Raw genomic sequence first — 23649 nt, 5'->3', positions numbered from 1 at the left:
TATTCGGCCCATCTCTACTCTGAACACTTAACGGTTTAACTGCCTATAACTGTTCCAAGTTTGGCTGTAAGAGCATGTTCACACTTTGATTTTATTTTATTTATGAGTGAATTATTAAAGCTAGTCTTATTTTTCTGAAACGCTTAAACATCGTTGTACATGTACAGTAGGGTGGAGCGAAAAAACACTTTTCTGGAATTAGCAAACCTAATAGTTATCAATCAATGCCCCTTAGTCTATGAAGCCTTTGTGCAAATTTTCGGCTTTTTAAATTAACATCTTCTGCCTCCGCATTAGGGTTGAAATTTTGAAAATCTCATACAAACCTAAAAATTCAACTTTCAGATAAAAAAAAAATTCGGCAGTATTATGTTTAGTATATGTTATTGATACATATCATTATGAGAAACTACAAAAATTTGCGAAAGTAGCGTCAAGAATCGCCAAACTTTGTTTGTTTCAGTACATTTGCCAAAATAGCCGCTAAAATACTGAAAATTGGCGATTTTTAACGCTATTTTCGCAATTTTTGGTAGTTTCTTGTAATAATATGTATCAATAATGTATACTGAACATAATACTGCCGAAAAAAAATTTTTATCTAAAAGTTGAATTTTCAGGTTTGTATGAGATTTTCAAAATTTCAAACTTATTGCGGAGGCAGAAGATGTTGATTTAAAAATCTGAAAATTTGCACACAGGCTTTATAGGCTAAGGGGCACTGATTGATAAGTATTAGGTTTGCTAATTCCAGAAAAGTGATTTTTCGCTCCACCCTATTGTACAGGGTGTAACAAAAATGGTGGTGATCCGTTTAAGGGCGTATTCAGTATCGTATTCTCATCAGGAAAAAGTAGGATAACATTTTTTTTTCGCAAAAAATTTTTTTATCTTTGTATTCGACCGAGGGATTTGGAGATTTGGAGATTCGACCGATTCGCGCGGCCCGGCTCATACAAAAGTGAAAATTTTTTTAGCGAAAAAAAAATTTTCTTCTACTTTTTCCTGATAAGAATACGATACTGAGTACGCCCTTAAACGGATCACCACCATTTTTGTTACACTCTGTATAATGTGGCTTTGTTATGCTTCCGTTTATGGTGTAGGGTAAAATATTCAAGACCCCTTTTTAAAACCACCCTGTAATATCTTTTTTTTTCTTGTTCTGAATTTCTAGGATAATGTATATGAGGTTTTGTTGCCGTCTTTTCTATCGGTGGAGAGAGACATAGGCTACTTTTTGTCTCTTTCTAACCCCTCACCTCTCTAAAATGGGGGGTGAAAGTTTGTATGAAGCATTTCGCAATTTTCGAATTTAACGCGAGCGAAGCCGCGGGCAAAAGGTATTTTATTTATTTATTTTTTCTACTCCCGAACTGTTATTCGTCATTTACAGGGTCGTGCATAGATCTTTAAAACCCTACATAAAAGTCTATTCCCAAAGCCAGCGTCCGACGGCTTTCAGCGCATGCGCGCAGTATCGAAAAAACTGAAAACGCATTGTTTGGCTCTGTAACCATGGCAACGCATTGTTATAACGATACTGCGCGCGTTCGCGGAAAGGCTTTGGGCAGCTGAGCTGACAGTGCAAACCTTTGCGTCAAAATACAGGAAACAGTGTGAATTTCACGAAAATTATTCAAGAAAACAATGAAAAACTAAGTGCATGGTCGTAGAAAAAGTATTGTATGCAACGGTGTTTAACTGAGTCAAAAAATACTCGTGGCGTTTTAATAACAATTTTCGGCTTCGCCTCAAATTGTTACCCACGCCACTCGTCTTTTTTGATCTCCTTTAAACGCCTATTGCATAAAATACTATATTTATTTAAACTTTATTGCACAGTAAAAATATACAGTTACAAAAGGCGGACTTAATGCTACATGGCATTCTCTACCAGTCAACCTTTAGGCCAAACAGAGAAGACCAAAAAAAGGTGCGGGATATGTAAAGAACACTAAAGACTTGATTTTATTGGACTACGTTATAGAAAAAAAATAGGAACTTTCGATTGTTTCGAATAATCCAAGAGACGATCGAGTCTATCAAACGAAGAATTAGTAAGTCCATCTACCTACCGTTTATTTCAGTTTTTTTAGAATGTATGTCAAAACTTGTAGCATTTTAAATGGCTGCCAGTTTTGCCTTGCAAAGACAACTGCGCTTATTAGCCTTGTTTCAATAGAATCCGGTCACCTTAGTATTTACATACTGATGACGGGCTCATACATACATATTGTCGCTCTTACATTTTGACGTTTAACTGATTTGTCAGTTTCAGTATATAGTCATATCTATATATTAGGTATGTATGTTATAGCGCTGGTGGCCTAGCGGTAACAGCGTGCGACTCGATCCGGAGGTCGCGGGTTCGAACCCGGCTCGTACCAATGTTTTTTTCTGAACTTATGTCCGAAATGTCATTTTATATTTGCCAGTCGCTTTTCGGTGAAGAAAAACATCGTGAGAAAACCGGACTAATTCCAATAAGTTACCCTTCGGATTGGAAGGTCAGTCGCTTTCGTAAAAACTAGTGCCTACGCCAAATCTTGGGACTTGTTGTCAAAGCGGACTCCAGGCTCCCACGAGCTGTAGCAAAAATGCCGGGATAACGCAAGGAGGATGATGATGGTAGGTATACATTATTACAATTTACAAAAACGTTGAGAGTGAATGTGTTAATCAGGTTCGATATCAAAGGAGACCCTTTCAGACATTTGGTAAACAAACAGAAAGCAGACATTTAGATTGGATCTGTATACACATACAGGCTGTATTGTATTTAGTCATATGTAACAATTTACAGGGTAAAGTTAATAGGTCATACTGAACCACTTTTATTAGGGAGGGACACATCCCCGAAATCGCAAAAAAAACACTTTCTGTCTGTAGGGCTAAGATGGACGGCTGTCTATCATTTGTCACCATGTTTGTCACGTTCTAATGAGGTACCTATGTAAGTACCAAAGTAATGGATGATATGGCAATTGACAAAAATACGACCATGATACGGCCACTGGTCTTGACAATCTTGACATTTTCTATGGGAGAGTTTAATCTTTGGTCCCATAGAAGAAAGTTGCTCAGTATTACCTATATTTTCACTCGGTAAATTATTAATCACTAATAAATCAACATCTATAAAACCATCTATACTAGACAAACAAGCTTAATCAAAACACTTCGAACACTGAATCCCGCCTTAATAAATAATATTATGTCGTAAATCGTAAAATAAATACGACTCGATTTTCAATCTCGATTGGTATTGCAGTCAACAGCCTCTCCGATGCCGGACGAATGAAAATCGATTCCAAATTATGATTTTCATGAAAGTGTTGTTCAGTTTGCTGATTATTCACGAGCGGGCCGACTCCAATGATGGTAAATGGGGACGGTATTCCAATCAACGAGGAATATGTATTACAAACGTTGGAAATAAACTATCCACTACTATCCAACCAGTGTCGATTGATTGAAGTGACAATGATTCTAAGTGACTGGCATCAAATAAAGCACTGCTAAACCATGAAGAATTTCATCTCACACGCCTAATATGACAGAAGATGTATGTAATTAACAAATGATAGAAAAATGCTATGCTATATACAGAGTGGGGCCTGTAACAAAGGCGAAGAATTGAACTGTAGGCTATTCTCCTTATACTGATCAATATTTCTTCAGTGACTTTTAAAAATTATGAAGTTTTAAATTTTTAATTTTTCATTCAAAATAAATATTAGCTTCAATGTACGCCATTATTGTTGTCATTGACGTGGTCTGTCACACTTTAGACTTAACAGAATTAGCAATACATTACCTCTTAGAAAAAACTTTCAAGGGTGATAAAAATCAAAATACAAGTTATTTTTAAAAGTCGCCGAACAAATGTTGATCAGTATAAGGAGAATAGCCTAGAGTTCAATTCTTCGCCTTTGTTACAGGCCCCACTCTGTATATATATGCTATGCATAACTAGTGTCTATATCCATCGCCACTTAGAATCACTAGCATTCATCATATACGGTACCTAGTCTAATCCTACAAGTTAGCAAAGACGTATACGCAGATAAAGTCTAAGAAGAGTACCTCAGAATCAAATCAAGGGTGAACAGGCATCTTCTGGGCTAGCTCACTCCATCGTAGAACACGTCTTTGCCTTTGACTAGTCTGTGGCCAAGAGTAAGCCTATTTATAGTAAAAAAAAGAACTTAAAATTACACGCCTTTCTTTTTGTCTAAGTAGACTTGTGATGTAGATTTAATATTTCTTTTCCGTACAGCAAAGCCTCTGTTGAATAGACTACTAGTCAAATAGAGCGATTGGACCGTGAGCCCGCCATATTGGACTTCATTGAGCCTTTGTTTCGCTCACAATCACTCCGATATCGTTATTGAATGCCACCTGAGTCTCTGAATAACTATAAGGGCTTTTAAGGAATTCAATAATGGATATTTTGTTGAGGATGATTTAATGTAGTCTTTGAATTAATAGGGTTGTGAAAATTCTAAACGTGTACCGTGTACCTACTGTAAAACGTCGTTGTATATATGTAAACGAGCGAAGAGAATCCAGACGTTCGTCTAGCCTAGTCGGTAGTGACCCTGCCTGCAAAGCCGCGGTCCTAGCTTCGAATCCCGGTAAAGGTATTTATTTGTGTGATTACTGATTAAAACAGATATTTGTTCCTGAATTTCCTGAGTCATGGATGTTTTCTATGTGTGTATATAAGTATTTTTATATTATGTAAGCTTACTGTGGGGCTCAGTCAATCTGGAAGAATGTCCTATAATATTTATTATTAATTTATTGGATATAAATCGCCACCCATTTCGTGTTTCCTCTTTTCAGCACTAGTATCGTAATTTACTATTCTATTTTTTCGACCATAAATATTTCTATTTTTGTGTTAGTTGTAAAACTGTTAGCTAAAAAATTGGCTGAAAATAGCCATCCTAAAGCGTGAAAATCTAAACTAGAACTAATCTATCTAAATAACTGAACTATCACTAGAATCCGTTTTAAAATTTTACATACACGGGTCCCGGAATGAAACATGGAATACCTTTTATGCTTCTATCCTGCAGGCGATTCTATGCCCCGGAGCCCCGGACCTTCGATGTATGACGGAGGGGTTTTTAGTAAAGCAACCTATGATAAATTGATAGTTATTATTTAGGACCAGATACGGTAAATTATTATTGATAAAAGCGAGAACTTGTAATATATAATACTAGCTTTTGACCGCGGCTTCGCTCGCGTTAGAAAGAGACAAAAAGTAGCCTATGTCTTTCTCCGTCTCTTCAAGAATTATCTCCACTTAAAAAATCACGACAATTTGTCTCTCCGTTTTGACGGACAAACAAACATACACACACACTTTCCCATTTATAATATTAGTATGGAAGTATGGATATACTAATGCAGTCTTTTCAGACATACAAAATAATATAGTATAGGTACCAGTATGGGATATACAACTCGATTCCCAACGGTTCCTAAAATTCTCTAGTAACTGTATAAGTCATTAAAAACAGATGCCAAAACCCCTCCGGCTTTAAACGTAAGTAGTAGTACCTAATTTTGATTTACATTTTGACAACGTACTTGGCCTGCAAATCTCCATCATGACTATCATGAGTGATAGTAATTGCTTGCTATCATAAAAACATACTGATACTAGTTTATTAGTTAGTACTAGTACTAGGTAGGTAATGTTCTTGGTGGCCAGCCTAGAATTCCACACCACACAGCTCGCATAATTTCTCCAGTTTTTTAATCAGTACACCTAACAAGTCCCTATTTAATGAGCCAGTAACATTAAACCGCCTTTTTATAATCCGCCTTAGCCACAAAAGCAAATAGACATATGTGCGTCAGTCAACCAATTTGAATCCTAGACTCTAGAACCCTGTCACACTGACAACGTGCTTCATTCGCCATAAAAGTCTCTTTGACGTTTACTATGAAAAGGTCCTTCATTAAATTGGTTGACTATACTAACTGAATATTCTTAAGACATTTCGGTATAATAAGGTGAGGTACGTGAGGAGTGTACGGATAGCGTTTTTGCAGCACACTGGGCTAATAAAGCAAGTTGATTAGGGTTTGGAGTAAGTGCTATGCCGTTTTGGGGCCATTGCCAATATTGCCATTCACTCTCGAATAATGAGAACTGAAATACTAAATAGTAGCTTTTGGGAAAGTGTGTGTCTGTTTGTTTGTCCGTCTTTCACGGCAAAATGGAGCGACGGATTGTCGTGATTTTTTAAGTGGAGATAGTTGAAGGGATGGAGAGTGACATAGGCTACTTTTTGTCTCTTTCTAAAGCGAGCGAAGCTGCGGTCAAAAGCTAGTAATATTATAAATGGGAAAGTGTGTGTGTCTGTTTGTTTGTCCGTCTTTCACAGCAAAACGGAGCGACGAATTGACGTGATTTTTTAAGTGGAGATAGTTGAGAAGATGGAGAGTGACATAATAATAATAATTATAATAAAATACTTTATTGCACACTACAAAACATAAGATACAGTTAGATCCAACGAAATTAACAAACTAGGGTGACAACAGGCGGGCTTATCGCTGAGCAGCGATCTCTACCAGCCAACCTTACACCATAGGCTACTTTTTATCTCTTTCTAACCCCCCACTTCCCTAAAATGGGGGGTCGACGTTTGTATGGAGCACTCCGCAATTTTAGAATTTAACGCGACGAAGTCACGGGCAAAAGCTAGTAGGTCACTTACTACTAGGTAGGTAGGTACTTTTCATTCTGCCCCGCTAATATTTCTGAACGCAATTCATGATGTAAATAAAACTGTTCGCTCTTAAATTAAATCCACCGACGATCGCAGATATAAAACGAAGTATCCAAACTCATACATATTTACTACATTTCGACGGGTGGTATAAACAGCTCCTAAAATATATTTTCGTACATTGACGCCCGTCACAGGTATTACATATAGATGCAGGCAAAGTGTCACAAATATGTATACACGTCTTTATTGCTTACTAGCTTTTGGGGGGGGGGGGGGGCACCTTACACAGATCAACCTATAGCCCCAAACTAAGCAAAGCTTGTACTATGGGTGCTAGGCTACGATATATCTTATACTTTTAAACGAGCAATTCTTGTATTTATACTTTTAAACGAGCAATTCTTGTATATTTATTTATTTATTTATATATACCGACGATCTCGGAAACCGCTGTAACGATTTCGCTGAAATTTGTTATGTGGGGGTTTTCGGGGGTGAAAAATCGATCTAGCGTAGCCTTAGATTCCGGAAAACGTGAATTTTCGAGTTTTCATGGGTTTTTCTTTCGCGTTAGTAGGTACACATAAAATATGGTCGTTAATTTCGCCGCGCGCATTTCGACTCCGCTTAGCTCAGTCATACGAGGTCGGTCTAATGTTCGCAGATAGATCGCAGGGTTTCGAATCACGGCCAGAAATTAAGTTTTTGTTTTTTGTTTTTGTATTTATAAGAGTTTTTTTTATCTAAAGACGTGATATAATATAAAATAGAACCCAGATATTACATACCTACTTATATAGGTAAATACATAGGTACTTATACATAGAAAACATCCATGACTCAGGAACAGATGGTTCATCACACAAAAAAGCCGGGATTCGAACCCAGGACCGCGGCTTAGCAGGCAGGGTCACTACCAACTACGCCAGACACCCCCTCTCGGTTACCTTACAGTTACCGCCTGTCAAAAACACGACCAGTCGACCTGTCATATCTCACTCATACAAGCATAGTACGCGTTCACCTACACGAGCTTAGAATGTGTGCTAGGAATTAACGCGCCTCTTTCATATATTTGATCGCTAGTGTCCTAAATGTGTTATGTGCCGTCACACCGTCTTAAATAACATTTATAACGGCCCAGTGTGGGAGCACCATTATGCTATAGGCCTGTGGATACATATTTCTGGCACTTTGTCAGCACCTATATTTCATACAACCCTTCAATTGACTGTCCATCAACCGTTGGAATAACACACGTAAGAATACGTGTATCATTTTCAAAAGGGCATATCTTGTATGGTTTCCATAGAGAGATACGCCCTTTGGAAAATATGCTCAATTCTCATACGAAGTTTTCCTGTTTTATTGTTGGCTAAAAAGATACCATAGATGAAGAGTCTAATGTTAGAGTACAAACACCTATACAAAAAAAATTGCGAACGCTAAATTCCGTGACAGACGGTTTGGTGCAGACGACCCATAAGTCGTAGTACTTATTATTTAGTTATTTAGGCACTCTTTAAAACATGGATATTATATTTAGGTACCAGTGATCAATAGTAAATTATATTCGAAAAAACTCCAGATGCGTAGCACAAAAGTTTTAATTAACGGAAGATAATTTATTCACAACATTTTTACATTAGCATAACTCGGACTATCTATCAGTGCTCGGCCCAATTCCGCATAAAAATCAAATAATTAGAATTCACAGTCGGATGGGTATCTTAATTGACTGGTCTTCTTTGTTCGTCGTTGAATGGACTAAATAGGTAAAGAGATATCAGATCTGATCTCGCTCTTAATAATCTTTGTTTTATCTTGGTATGTTTTTTAGGGTTCCGTAGCCAAAATGGCAAAAACGAAACCCTTATAGTTTCGTCATGTCCGTCTGTCCGTCTGTCCGTCTGTCCGTCTGTCCGTCTGTCACAGCCGATTTACTCGGAAACTATAAGTACTACAGTGATGAAATTTGATGGGAATATGTGTTGTATGAACCGCTACAAAATTATGACACTAAATAGTAAAAAAAAAGAATTGGGGTGGGGCCCCCCATACATGTAACTGAGGGATGAAAATTTTTTTTTCGATGTACATACCCGTGTGGGGTATCAATGGAAAGGTCTTTTAAAATGATATAAAGTTTTCTAAAAAACATTTTTCTTAAAGTGAACGGTTTTTGAGATATCAGCTCTCAAAGTCGTAAAAAGTATGTCCCCCCCCCTCTATTTTTATAACTACGGGGTATAAAATTCTAAAAAAAATAGAGGTGATGCATGCTAATTAACTCTTTCAACGATTTTTGGTTTGATCAAAGTATCTCTTATAGTTTTTGAGATAGGTTGATTTAACTGTAATTTTGGCAGGTGTATAAATTGACATAATAAGTTTATTATATTTGCTGCTACGGAACCCTTTGTGCGCGAGCCCGACTCGCACTTGGCCGGTTTTTATTTTATTTGAGAGACGTGTTTATAAACGTTATGTAGGTGTAATGTCAATACGTTCCTGCATTCAACGCAGCTTTTGATGTGGAAGCACCCCAAGTCCGATATCGGATATAGAAACGATATCCATACTAATATTATAAAATGGGAGTGTGTGTGTCAGTTTGTTTGTCCGTCTTTCACGGCAAAACGGAGCGACGGATTGACGTGATTTTTTAAGTGGAGATAGTTGAAGTGATGGAGTGACATAGGCTACTTTTTGTCTCTGTCTAACGCGAGCGAAGTCGCGGAAAATCTAGTTTTATTTAAATGTCAATACGTTCATGCATTCAACACAGCTTTGACGTGGAAGCAGTCCAAGTCCGATATCGGATATAGGAACGATATACTATATAACATATTAAAGGCGCCAAATACATATAAGTACAGAAGGCTCACTCCGTTGATGTTCACAAAATGCCGCCATTCTAAATTCTTACCTACTTTAACAAACGGACCGCACGCGAGCAGCCGACATTGAATTTTACTGCGCCACGCGAAGGTCGTCACCACTGAATGGGCCGCGAACTCGCGGCCGCTGACATGTACTTGTAGCGCGGCGATAGAATCGCGGAGTGAGCCGTCCCTGCTACACCCGATATTTGGATCGGACAACGTGGAAACGCTCTAAATAATATCCCATTTATTATTTAAGAGTTATGTGGAGTAGAATTTAAAAGACTACATTGTGTCGTTATTCCTTTCAAACCTATATCTGTATGAAAACGGGACGACAGTTCAACGTTGCCACTTTTTACCCCCTTATTCATAAACGTACTCTAAAGTTATCAAGCCGATAAAGTTCGTTTGTCCCTTTCCGACGTATTGGTGTGATAGAAAAGGACAAACGAACTTTATCGGCTTGATAACTTTAGAGTACGTTTATGAATAAGGGGATTAAACTCTACTCTTTTTGCCAGTAATCTATCAGGAATTAGGCATAAGAATTTTATTCTCATTCTCAATAAACCTTTTTACTGATACAAGAGAAAAAAAAAAGAGCAATAAAGAAATATGTCAAAGTCGATGACATTGTCAAAAAATATGTTTTATCTCTGCAAGTAAAATAAATATAATTAAGAGTAGAATATAAGAATAATTCGTATTACTAATATTTGTAGTAAATTAAGAGATTTAAGTATATTTTCGCACCAATGAGTTCAACTAAAGAAGAATTTTTTAAAGGAAGTAACGGTAAGAAATCCTGCATTCTGTAAAAAATATAAGCGGTCAGCCAAATCGTAGCACTAAAAAAGGCGGCAAATTTGGAAAATGTAAGGCTCACCGGTCAATTTTCTTCATAAAAAGGGTGCCTTCCTAAACCTTGACGTTGGCGGAATCATGGACGCGCAATAACACTTTTATTGATTGAAAATGTAGGAGGAAAGGTTCAGTTCTCGTAGAAAATTTGAATTTTGCACCATTTTTAGTGCCAATATTTGGTTGACCGTTTACTTATGTACGTATATAGGTACGTAATTTAGTGTCCGATTTCAGTTTAAGGGTCAGAGTATAGCAATAGGGGCCCGATTCTGGGACTTAAGACAAATTTGTGTAAAAATGTTTTTCGTGTTATTTCACGTTTTTTTGTTCTTATTTGAAAGAATGCATTAAAATAAGCATCTTTTATAAATTAAAGTTTTTTTAAAAACCTACTAATTTAGGAGTTAGAGCGGTGCAAAGTTGCAAAATTTTCCCATAGCATTACTAAGGCGCCAGAGACAGAAAGCGATATCGACGGAGCCCCGCTTACGCTTAAATTTTTGGTAAAAATTTTCTAAGTCCTAAAATCGGGCCCCTTTTGCTATACCCCAACCGATCAACTTAGCCTCAAACTAAGCAAAGCTGGTACTATGGATGCAATGCCACGATATACGTACCTACCTACATCATGTAGGATTGTAGGAATATCGTCGTCCTGTATACTAATATGGATAATTATCCCTGCCCTGTGTTCAAATTCCGGATAGGGCATTTATTTGTGTGGCAGTATAGTTTCCTGTCATGGGTGATTTCTACTCGTATGTATAATCTTGTACTTATTACATAGTGTCGTAGATATCATAGAGAAATAAGTTAGGGAAGAGTAACTCCATACATCAGTAAATGCGAGTTATTTGTATAGGCATATTAGGCATAGTTAAGTGACATCTAGCGACAATTACGCGTCAATCACACGTCAAATAACTACTGTACTAATTATTAAATACTATTGTAATATTAGCTAAAAATTGGTGAGCATTAGACTCTTCGTTCGTCCCGACATCTATTGACATGTAGCAGTACTGACAATTTACGCTAGTTGACGCATGGTTGTCGCTAGATGTCACTTAACTATGCCTATACAAATAACTCGCATTGAGTTAGAACTCTTCCCTTTCTTATTCCTCTATCTATATAGCTTTTAGCAGAGTACCGTGTAGTACCTACGACTAGTGTCCGAGATGCTCAAAAATATCTACCTTTATTGCCAAGGCGTTTTCAGATATTGTGAGCATCTCAGGCGCTCTAATATAAATATATAATATAAATATTATAGGACATTCTTACACAGATTGACTGAGTCCACGGTAAGCTCAAAGAAGGCTTGTGTTGTGGGTACTCAGAAAACGATATATATAATATATAAATACTTATATACATAGAAAACATCCATGACTCAGGAACAAATATCCTGTGCTCATCACACAAATAAATGCCCTTACCGGGATTCGAACCCGGGACCGCGGCGTAGCAGGCAGAGTCACTACCGATTGCGCCAGACCGGTCGTCAATACATGCATATATTATGATGACGACTATACTAATGTACTTACAAAATGAGGTTTAAAATAGCCCGTTAACAGTTCGACGGCAATACAGGTAGATAACTACAGCTAAAAACAGAAGTCGTATATCTTTATTAGGCGTTCATTAGCGACTGCAATCACATACGTCACGGCGGTCAATATGGCGAGTTGCGTCAACATAATGCGTTGGGCCCTGAGAACTACCTATATGACTATAGGTACCTGCTATCATGTAGCAATCATTGCGTATAGCAAAGACATATACTCCGTATAGACAGATAAAGTCTAAGAAAAAAACGTACCATACAGACAGACGTACCTCAGTACCATACAGAAAAAGTTACGGTGGCCTAGATGGCATTACACCTTTGGGGTACGCTCAGCTAGATGGCGCTAATATTAATATTTGACATTTTAACACATATCAAGCTAAGAATATAGGCCAAATTGTCAAAACTGAGGTTCAAAAGTTCTAAGCCTGCGTCAAGAGATGGCAGTATATGCACTGTGATTACACATTTTACTTAGACAGTACCTCTCTATAATACTCGATCCTCTTTGCGTATAGGCAAAGAGGATCGAGTATAGAGAGCTACGTCAAAGTACAATGTGTAGTCACAGTGACTGCCATCTCTCACCACAGAATAAAAACTTTTGAACTTTAATGTTTTAGACTACTAGGCCTATAGCCAATAACACTAACTTGATAAGTGTTAAAATAGGCTAGATTCCTACTAGTCAAATCAGCTTCATTTTAAGAACTGTCAAAACGATTTGCTAATATGGAATTACTATGAAATACTGAGGATTGACGTTACGGTCAATTCGTTTACTTTATATATTTCTCTTTGACTTATTGAATAGAAATTATTTTTAAACGTAACCACTGTTCATATATTTCTTCTATAAATTATGTGGTGCTTTATTTCGTGCACTGAAAGGAAGGAAACTAGCCTATTGTCAAATATTAGTCTGCTCGTTTACCTCCTACCTTTAAAAAATAAAGAAAAAGTATGCAATACATTTGTACCTCTATTTCTTTAGAAATATACCACAATTTGCATGTCTGTACCTAAAATGATAAGGTATAAAAAAGTTTGCATGTCACTAAACGCAAACAACATAATATTGTATTTATGTAAAGATTAACCTAACCACAAAATTAAAATTTTGAAAAAACCCCCGACCGCGACATAGTACCTAGACCGATTTTCATGAAACATGGCTAAGAACACTCCCGGCTAACTCAGCTTTCAGACAAAAAAAAACTAAATCCAAATCGGTTCATCCGTTCGGGAGCTACGATGGCACGGACAGACACACACAGATCGACAGACAAACAGACAGACACACACACAGTCAAACTTCATAACACCCCGTCGTTTTTGCGTCGGGGGTTAAAAACTATCTACACTATTTCAGATGTAGGATTTTTGTTTACCGAAGTATAGGTGTATTACTTTTATTTACAAGTATGCACTTTACGTGACGACTCTGACGTGTCTTTGACTTACGTCAGTAGTATTCTTCAGTCTCATAGTTCATTTTTTGACCCCCGACGCAAAAACGACGGGGTGTTATACGTTTGACGTGTCTGTCTGTCTGTCTGTCTGTTTGTGGGTGTCTGTCTGTGGCATCGTAGCTCCGGAACGGATGAACCGATTTAGATTTAGTTTTTTTTGTTTCAAAGCTGAGTTAGTCGGGAGTGTTCTTAGCCATGTTTCATGAAAATCGGTCAACCATGTCGCGGTCGGGAGTTTTTCAAAATTTTAATTTTGTGGTTATCATTCGTCTTTCTTCTCTAAATTGGCAACTTTACCAAGGTTCAAGAATAATATGACACCATTTTCTCAAACTCATATCTCTCGCTTCCCGTCATTCTCTAAAGCCATATTATATGTTGTTACGTATGACGTCGGTTCATTAATTTAATATGTTTATAGTCGTCGGCCTGTGACGGCTTCCTAGTAATCTAATAACGAGAATGACAGTATCGGTGACAACAGATCATTGAGCCAAACAATAAAACATAAATCTCATTTGGATGTGCTGATATGAGTATGATGCGGACTTGTGAGGACATGACCAATAGCGGTTAGAAAACACAACACAAACATACGTAAATACTAGGGTGGCTCAAAAAAACACTTAAATCGCCAAAGTTCGCCTAGTTTTAGTACATTTGCCGAAATAGCCGCTAAAATACCGAAAATTTGCGATTTTTAACGCTATTTTCGCAACTTTTGGTAGTTTCTTGTAATAATATGTATCAATAATGTATACTGAACATATCTAATACTGCCGAAAGTTTTTTTTTATCTGAAAGTTGAATTTTCAGGTTTGTATGAGATTTTCAAAATTTCAAACCTAATGCGGGGGCTGAAGATGTTGTTGATTAAAAAAGCTGAAATTTTGCACAAAGGCTTCATAGACTAAGGGTCATTGATTGATAACTATTAGGTTTGCTAATTCCAAAAAAGTGTTTTTTTGATCCACCCTAGTAAATACTGTAAGGGGTAGGCAGAGCACATGAAATTGCTCAAGCTTCAGTGCCACAGCAACAAGAGGTTGAAAGTAAACGAAATTGTCAAATTGCAGTGTCAGGTTGCTAACCCATCGCCCATACCACTTGACCAGTACAATAATATGCCATCATATACGTAGGTACAGTCAGCCAATTTGAATCCTGGGCCACTGTAGAACCCTGTCTTAGTGACACCTTGTTTTAGCTGTCATAGAAGTCTCTTTGGCGTTTACTGTGAAAACTCACTCTTACCTATAGGTTCTACAGCGGCTCAGCTTTATAGGATTTTTGAACTGTAAAAGGATCTACAGCGGAATTAGACTTGTACTTATAATATTTATTTTACTGCATATGTTCATGGGCAACCGTAATCTGCTCGTTTGCCTGCTACATCAAAAAGCCTTGCTTTCTTCGATAAAGAAGCGAGGGATTTGGCTTAAGAAATCATTCAACATCGTCAACTTGGAAAAAGAAATGAAGTTTAGGATCCTACTATGGATATACTTGAAAAGAGAAATAATAAAAGCCTTTCTACACTACTCGAAGTTAAATTTACAGCAGCAGAAACCTTACTCAATCCTCAAAGATCGATACTTTCCATTATCCAAAAACCTACTGAATTGCTTTCGTTATCAAGGGCGCTTGACGTTCTTTTGTTTTATGTGACAGACGAACGGATAGAATGGGACGGAAGTGTTTGCGATAGGAGTCTAAAAATAGCTGAGGTTTTTTAGGAGAATGGAACTGGATCTAGGGAATATAAAGTGTGTTTGGCAAAGAGGTCTTCATGTTTTTGTTTGGAGGAAATAACTATACTATATTTTTTTTAGAATCTTTGAAATGCCTGGATTTTCTAGGGACTATATGGACAGTGTTTTGGCCACGAGGTTTTTGTATTTAATATGTGTTGGCGAAAATTGTCAGCTCAATCTTCGCTCGGTCTCAAGACGTTTTTTTTGTCTGAATTATATACATACATACATACAATCACGTCTGTATCCCATAAAGAGGTAGGCAAAGCACATGAAACTAGTTCAGTTTCAGTACCACTCTTGAGGGTTGAAAGAAAAGGAAATTGTGACATTGCAGTAACAGGTTGCCAGCCTCTCGCCTACGCCACAATTTAACCCATATGATATTTATTTCTTAGAGTCGAAATAACAAACTCATATTTGTCCTCGTTGCTGTTTGTATTTTGACGTATATTCATAAAAGCGTTCCGTCATAATTTTATGACTGAATTTGTTGCGAATATTTACCGACATGTCGGTATGCTATTATATATATATACGTGTTTTTTACGTGAGAAGTCAAGGGCAGGTCGATGCTAAGGTTTCTACGTGACAGTTCACAAAACAACATTTTGTCCTTACGTAAATTAGTTTTAATATTCTAGTGTATTTGTACTAAATGAAACCGTTTAAATTAATAGCAGTGGATGAATTAATAATTGAAGAAATTCAACATCAATATAATAGGCTACTTGACCCTTTTTCAAAGTATGTCTTATATTATTAATTACTGTCTAATTAAACGAAAAAAAATAGTACCCTATTTTATTACGACTTAAAAACCCGCAAAAAAAATATTTACAGTTTACTTTTACGTGATCAGGCAAAAACAAATTCAGCCATATTAATCTATAGAATATCTATGACATGACGTCAGTATATTTAGAAAAAATATTTCACATTGTCACACCCGTCAACGACTATGAATTTTAATACAATAGAGGTTGCTTCTATGGAGATCAGATCAGATCAGATCTACCTCTAATTTCCATAGTTGATCTGAATTATGTGACGTCACTTCATTGGCCAACACCGTTTTCGGAGTCCATAATTTAAAAAAAACATACACACATCTTTAATTAAAAATACGCAGTCATCACGCACTTTTAATTGATTTCTTAAGTCAAATACTACAGAAAACAATAACTTGATGTGCTAAATTCCATACGAGTCTAGTAGCCTATTGTCAATATGTTATTTGTATTAAAATTGTATTAAAATACTCGTCAATCGGTTTCCATGTTTACTTAATCGCGTAAAAGAAAACATTCTCCTACTTTAATTTGGCTAAGTAAATAGTAGTGGTATATGCGTCCGAAATCCGAAACAAGATTTTTTTCCCTAATGCGAAACTCAACTAGGAAGTCTAGAAACCAAAAATACTTACTTCTTCACCGCTTCCGAAGCCCATACGATTTGGCAGTTCTTTTAGTCGAAGCGGAACCTTTGGTCAAATACTATTAAAAATGATTTACTTACTCATCCCATGTAGATCGATAATTTTACATCTTTTTCCCAATTACCAAAATAAATTACAGATACTTGGGGCTCTATTTTCATGTTGGGAGGGGGTATCGGGACCGGCAAGAAACTTTCTTTTCAAAACATTACATCTTATAATTAACATGCATTAAATAACAACATACAATTACTTGATACTTGATACTTGGGATTTTCATGGCGCGTTTTCTTCTAGTCTCGGGATTCATTTTTCTAGCCTCTATTTATTTTATTTAATCTTTATTGCAAAAAAAAACACAGTACTAAAAGGCGGATTTTAAGAAATATAATCTCTAATATGGTTTATACATTGTTTCAGGAATCAAATGTCCAGTGTGCAGCAAATTCGTGTTGCCCGATGACATCGAGTGTCATCTCGTCATGTGCCTCACCAGGCCTCGCCTTTCCTATAACGGTCAGTATTAAAGGTAACATAATTCTAATAAAAAACACAAAATCAAAAAAAGGGGCAAAATACGGCCCGCGGACTGCCGTCCACCGGTCGTTCAAAATAGTGTGTGATATGGCCAGTATTGTAGTAAAAATGAATTTTTGGTGTAAATGTGGCACTCGTCTAAAATCCCTTTGGTTCTCCAAAAACAAAAACTCCCCATGCACCACGATCTAGAGAATAGTCAATCTTTTGGCTAGACGTGCATTCTTGAGTGTTGAAACAGCTCAGAAATGTCGACCAGGAAATAATTATGCAATAGTTATTAGTCATTTCAAATTTCAAAATAAATACAATAAAAAAAAACTAAATTAAAACTAAACCCAAAACCCATCCAATAAAAACAAAATAGATCGTGATCAGCAGCGCAGGCTTCGTCAAGTGGACATAAAACAAATCAGCTACAGGCTATGTCGACTATATACAAACGAAATAATCCGCAACAGGCTTCGTCAAACTTAAACACTAAATAACCTAGGGTATGGTGCCACCCCGGACCGCAGCTGGCCCAAAAGTTCCCATAACACTGGCCGCGTTGCCCCGTTATTAGTTATAGCCCATGTGCGAAGTTGGTGCCAGTCGCTTTCCGGTGAAGGAAAACATTGTGAGGAAACCGGACTACTCCCAATACAGCCTAGTTAAACTTCGGGTTGGAAGATCAGATGGCAGTCGCTTTTGTTAATGGTTAGTTGTCAAAGCGGACTCCAGGCTGCCATGAGCCTTGGCGAATGCCGGGGTAACGCAAGGAGGATGAGTGACTATATTTATCTTATTTACTTACTTACTTACTCCGTTGGCTCAGTGCCCCAAAATGAGACTTGGCCTCCGATCCAAGACAGCGCCACTTTTCTCGGTCCTGCGCTACCTCTCGCCAATTCTTGACTTGGAGTTCGCACAGACCCGCCTCCACCATGTCGCTCCAGCGATACCTAGGGCGTCCGGCAGGTCGTCCTCCTGATTGGCGACCTAGGTATGCTCTTTTCACATTTCGATCCTCATCCATCCTCTCGAGATGGCCCAACCAACGGAGTCTGTGTGCTTTAGTCCTATGATGTTAGGTTCAGCCACTAGGTCTTCGATTTCACTGTTCCTAAGGATTATCTTATTTAGTGTTAGTTATTAAGTTACGTTGTTTTGTGATTTCAGAGGACGTACTCTCGGACTCAAAGGGCGAGTGTGTGATCTGTCTGGAGGAGCTCACAGCCGGCGACACCATCGCGAGGCTGCCCTGCCTCTGCATCTACCACAAGGGGTAACTCACTTTATATACCTACTTACATAAACCCACGCACGTAACTAGTAACGGGAGAGGAAACCGAGGAAGAGGAGGATGGACTGTGTGAGAGATGTGTGAAACGAAAGAAAGTTAATGATGAGATGACGGGTGATAAAGATGTATGGAATAGGAAGGCATGCTGCTCCGACCCCAAGTGACTCACGTATGTATACCCACGACGGGAAAGGCACTACATGAAACTATTCAAGTTTCAGTGTTACTCTTGGAAATTAAGGGGTTGAAAGAAAAAAATTGTGATATCACAACTGGTTGCTAAATGGTCGCCCATACCACAATTGAACCCATATCCTACAGTCGATTTCTGCGGCTGACACCGGAAAAGGGGCGGAGAAATTCTTAACCCGTCACCACATAGAAGTTTTATGTAAACCTATTAATATCTTCATTTTGTTGCCTAGTCATTTCAGGGGGTCAGTCTTACTAATTACTAACAACGCTACAAACCAAACTATCGACCACCTGATTAAATACTGTCCCAGATACACGTATGCCAGATGCGTCCACGAGACTATCTGTGGAAAATATCAAAATATTCAACCCTACAATATAAAACAGTTAACCGACAAAGAAGAAACACTAGCCTCATTTATTAGTTACACCAAATATATAATAGATACCCTAAAAACCTTTAACAAAACATAACCAAATCCCTTATTACCTACATGACCTGACCACCATCAGATCTAACCTATATAAAGCACCACTACAAAACACAATAAAACCAGCCGTTACCAATGAAAGAGCAACCGGCCGCCCGTATCTCTAGCGAGGACCGATTGACTCTCAACAATGACTAAAATAGAAAAAAAAAAAAAAAAAATTACTAATTATCTTATCGGTTTTACAGCTATCAGCTGCAGGTTACCAAAGTTTAGTCCAGCAAGATATGTAGGTAACTTACTGAATATGAACTATCAAGGAATCCGCTGCCAATTCGGGGGAATGCTATTAAAAGAGGTAGACCGGTGTATATTTCATTATTCACAAGTATACGAGGGGAAAAAATAATTCTTACGATTTTTCAAAATATTGACGACTTCCTACGGTAGCGATTCCAATTTCCAATAGATTCCTTTCTCAATCAAATCAAGCGCCTCGCAGCCAATCTGCGAAAGTGTGTTAGACTCAATCAATCTCATTGATCCGTCTTTTAAACCCTTTAAATGAATAAAGGATGCAGATCTCACTCAATCTCTAATAGAAAGTGCCAACTCTGTTGTCCTAAAGCACAGAAGCAATATGATTTTGGTATGGAGATTATTATAAAATATTTGAATGAGGTATGAGTGATAGGACCGGATAGTTTCTGTTTAATAGAGACACCTGATTTACTTCAGTGATTTTAAGTTTCGCAATTTTTAGACATACTTAATATTGTAAACGGGACTTCATTGAGTTAAGAATTTTACCACCCCATTTCCTACCATGGATTTCGTAGAAGTCAATTGAGGGATAGGATATGGGTTCAGACGTGGTGTGGGCGATGGAAGTAGCAACACCTTATTTGGACTGGCACTGAAACTTGAACAGTTTCATGTGCTCTGCCTATCTCTTTTGGGCATACGCGTTTATGCATAGATCATTTTTAAACATGTAGGTATCATTTAAAGCATATGTCTTTTCAAGTTAGATTAAAATATTAACTTACAATAATGAAACGCTTTTAAAAAAATGCAGTTCTGCAAATGTTGTGTAAAAAAAAAGGAAGTTCGAAACGAGTATAAATTGTTTTAAATATTGCGACCGCACGTGTATCTTACGACGTTTTTCAGTACAGATGAGCTTCCAAAGTTTCGACTTGTTATATAATGAACCACTTCTCGCACTAGTGCGTAAAAAAAACACCATCTGTACTGAAAAATATTTCTTTTATATAAGTCTTAATTTTTAACCCCCGATGCAAAAACGTCGGGGTGTTATAAGTTTGACGTGTCTGTATGTCTGTCTATGTATGTGTCTGTCTGTGGCATCGTAGCTCCCGAACGGATGAACCGATTTCGATTTAGTTTTTTTGTTTGAAAGCTGAGTATAATAAATATAAGGAAAAGCGGTGTTGCTCAACACAGGCAAATTTGCTTACTGGGCAGCACTATCCCTAAATTATAAACACGTTTTTAACGGTGACTGCATTCACTAAATTAGTTGTCTCACCCGGCATTTGCCTAATTGCAATGCAGCCCTTAGGAAAGTGCGCTCCATGCACAAAGGCCGAACCCTCGAGCCCTCGACCTGGTTCAGACTATCGGCCCTTCGAGGGCCTTTGTGCGATGAGATCTCAGGGCCTATGCATTTTTATCGCTACTTTTGATGTGGACTATACTTACCCAACACCTACTAGGTGCATGAGTACAATCCAGCCAGGTCTCTTTAAAGCGAGAGTAAATAGGTATCTCATAGGTAAGCGTGCTCCACCGTAGACCGCATCATACTTACCATCAGGTGTGATCGTGGTCAAACGTCTACCTATTCATACAAAAAAAAAAAAATGTGCATGATCGAAAAATTACTCATAATGCCACCTTATTGTTTACAAGTTCACTGGTAAGTAAAAATGAAAAAAAAAAATGGAAGGGGAGTAGGTAACTTGCGTGTACTGATCACTTGATATTCGAAATTGAGTTAAATACTTTGGAGTCGTTACAGTTCTGAACAGAGATTTGCACCAAAAATGTGCCCTCTAAAGCGCGTGGTTGTTAAATTTTATCAACGTTGCGTTCAACGCATGCGATTAACGGAATTTAGAAAAAATGGAGATTTAAATCAAATGACCGTCTTTTATAAATAGGTATAACTTCTGTCTGTTCCGTCTGTTATTTTCCTAGTTTTGCTACTTTTGTTTTAACAAACAACATACTAAGAAACATATATTATTTTCGAATATCGGTAAATAATACTAACATAATCTCATTTGTTTCCAGATGTATAGACCAATGGTTCGAAGTGAACAGATCGTGTCCAGAACACCCCGGCGACTAGTCGCCGGCGGCCGGGACCCACAGTGCCATGCGATTGTCGCGAGTGATACTTTTATACAATGAACAGACTGCGGCGTACGCCATGTAAATATATTATGTTAGTGAGATGTTTTACCAATTAAAAAATTAAAATTAAAAAAAAACGGTTCGTCCAGACCTGGCGAAGACGGCCGAAGACCTACGAAGTAAGATGGAGGTTCGATCGCGTTCGAGCGCGCTGTGACAGTATCTCGCGTGTTAGTTATTTTTAATTTCCTTTTCTAATTCATCTCATCCCATCCTTAAGGGTTTGCCCAAGCCTATGGACACAGAACCGGCTTTAGCCGACCAAAAATCGCTATGTATGAAGCGTCCTCATCACTAAACGCATGCGTACGCATGTTCGTACTAACGAGCGATTTTTGACCGGCAATAGCCGATTCAGCTTCAATAGGTTTGGGGAGACCCTAAACGATCTTTTGCTTCAAGTGCAGTGAGATCCTTTACTTCCAAAATTTTAAAAGAAATTCTGGCACAAAGGTCCTCATTGTGCATGAAAAATAAGGTCCTTTAAGGCATGGATAAAACATATAGATAAGTTGTCTATCGCCATAGATTAAATATAAGAAAATTATACCATCCCATACTTTAAATGGGACCGCCTAAGAATTAATTCATTCATTCACCACACATAGATACAAATAATCGATGGCAACAAGGCGTTTTTTTGTGGCGCCATCTATGTGTGGTGTAGTGTATGCGCGTTCTTAGGTGGTCGCATTTTAATGTATAGGATGGCATGATCTTATATTTAATCTATGCTATCGCACGTGAGATACTGTATTATGGCCAGAGATCGGACGGATTTGCGACATTCTTAGTGACACGTCATTTTAATGCCTTTTAGTATGAGATGTCGCACAAAAATCCGATCTCTGATTATGGCACAGATTTTTGCAGTGACAAATGTAGATCTTTCGTCGTAAACGTCAAAGTATGAAAATAGGTATGACGTTTAAAGTAACAGTTTCATACTTGGCTACATTAACATCTGTATAACGTACTTTAATTGCTAGCGTGTATTTTATTTGTCTGACGGGTTCGCGAATTCGGCAGGTCTGGACTGATCCAAAGACAATTATAGTAATGGGAAATTCGCGGTGAAGTTTTAATTTTAAATGAGAAAATGTAAATTTTACAAAGTTACTCTTTAGTTGAAGGCATTATGAAATTGAGTGATATAATTGTTTTTATTTTATATTGTATAAGCGTTGGTGATCTCTTGTACTATATTAGGTTATTTTTTGACCGTCCTAGCTTGTATTTCGTCATTAGGTAAATTTGAACGAGTGTTTCCCAAATCAAATAATTGTCATTCGTTTGGAATGTTGTCCTAAAATAATATTGTATAGAATGCTATTGCACATATGTGTCCAAATCCAAAGGCCGAAGGTCGAGCTCCGTGCAGGACCGAAGCCCCAGAGCGACCTAGGTCAGTGCTCAAATACTGAATAGAAGAATTTGCATGCTAATAGTTTATTTGTAAAAACTAAGCGTAAGCGGAGCTATACTTCCTTTAGAAGTGAAAAGGGCAAATCTCTTAGATTTTACTCGGTGAAGTTTAAGACTTGGTTTTATAAAGTTGTTTGTACGATATCTTTATTAGTTACGAGTAACATGCTGTATAATATCTAATCGTTGATTAAGATCTATTAGACTTTTTTATTGTCTATATTGTATTTAATTGATGTGAAAAAGGTCTAACAGATCTTTTCGAGCTTAATAATCTTTATAAAACCTAGATTTGAATAAGGACGGTTAAAAACTAAAGAATAACTTAGCTCCTTTAACATCTAATTTTAATATATTAGTTAATACGTAACATACCTAAATACCTATATAGTCCGAGAGACCGCGACTTAGCTCCTACGCTATAGTGACACCTGATCTAACCGGGTTCGGTTCCGTGCAGGTGACATATCTGTTTCTTAAGCTTATATATAATATATGATTTAATTTTTCATCTTGATAATAAAGTTGATTTGTTTCTAAATTTTCTCATTTTGTTTTTATTTCCCGGAGTTGCGTGGAGA

The 23649-nt window shown here is 37.5% G+C and overlaps 1 protein-coding gene across 1 annotated transcript in view; it reads left to right on the top strand.

The window, feature by feature from the left end:
- LOC125231823 (E3 ubiquitin-protein ligase ZNRF2) overlaps positions 1-21720 on the top strand; it is a 292362-nt gene extending 270642 nt beyond the window's left edge. Inside the window, exons 2-4 of the mRNA XM_048137404.1 lie at positions 17174-17269; positions 18452-18557; positions 21521-21720. Of these exons, the coding sequence (XP_047993361.1) occupies positions 17174-17269; positions 18452-18557; positions 21521-21578 (260 nt within the window). The 3' untranslated portion in view covers positions 21579-21720. The remainder of the gene's footprint in view (positions 1-17173; positions 17270-18451; positions 18558-21520) is intronic.
- The last annotated feature ends 1929 nt before the right edge of the window (positions 21721-23649 follow it).

The sequence above is a fragment of the Leguminivora glycinivorella genome, chromosome 12 (genome assembly GCF_023078275.1).
Source record: "Leguminivora glycinivorella isolate SPB_JAAS2020 chromosome 12, LegGlyc_1.1, whole genome shotgun sequence".
Lineage (NCBI taxonomy): Eukaryota > Metazoa > Arthropoda > Insecta > Lepidoptera > Tortricidae > Leguminivora > Leguminivora glycinivorella.
Note: the sequence above shows the minus strand (reverse complement) of the source record. Positions and strands in the feature narration are given on the sequence as shown.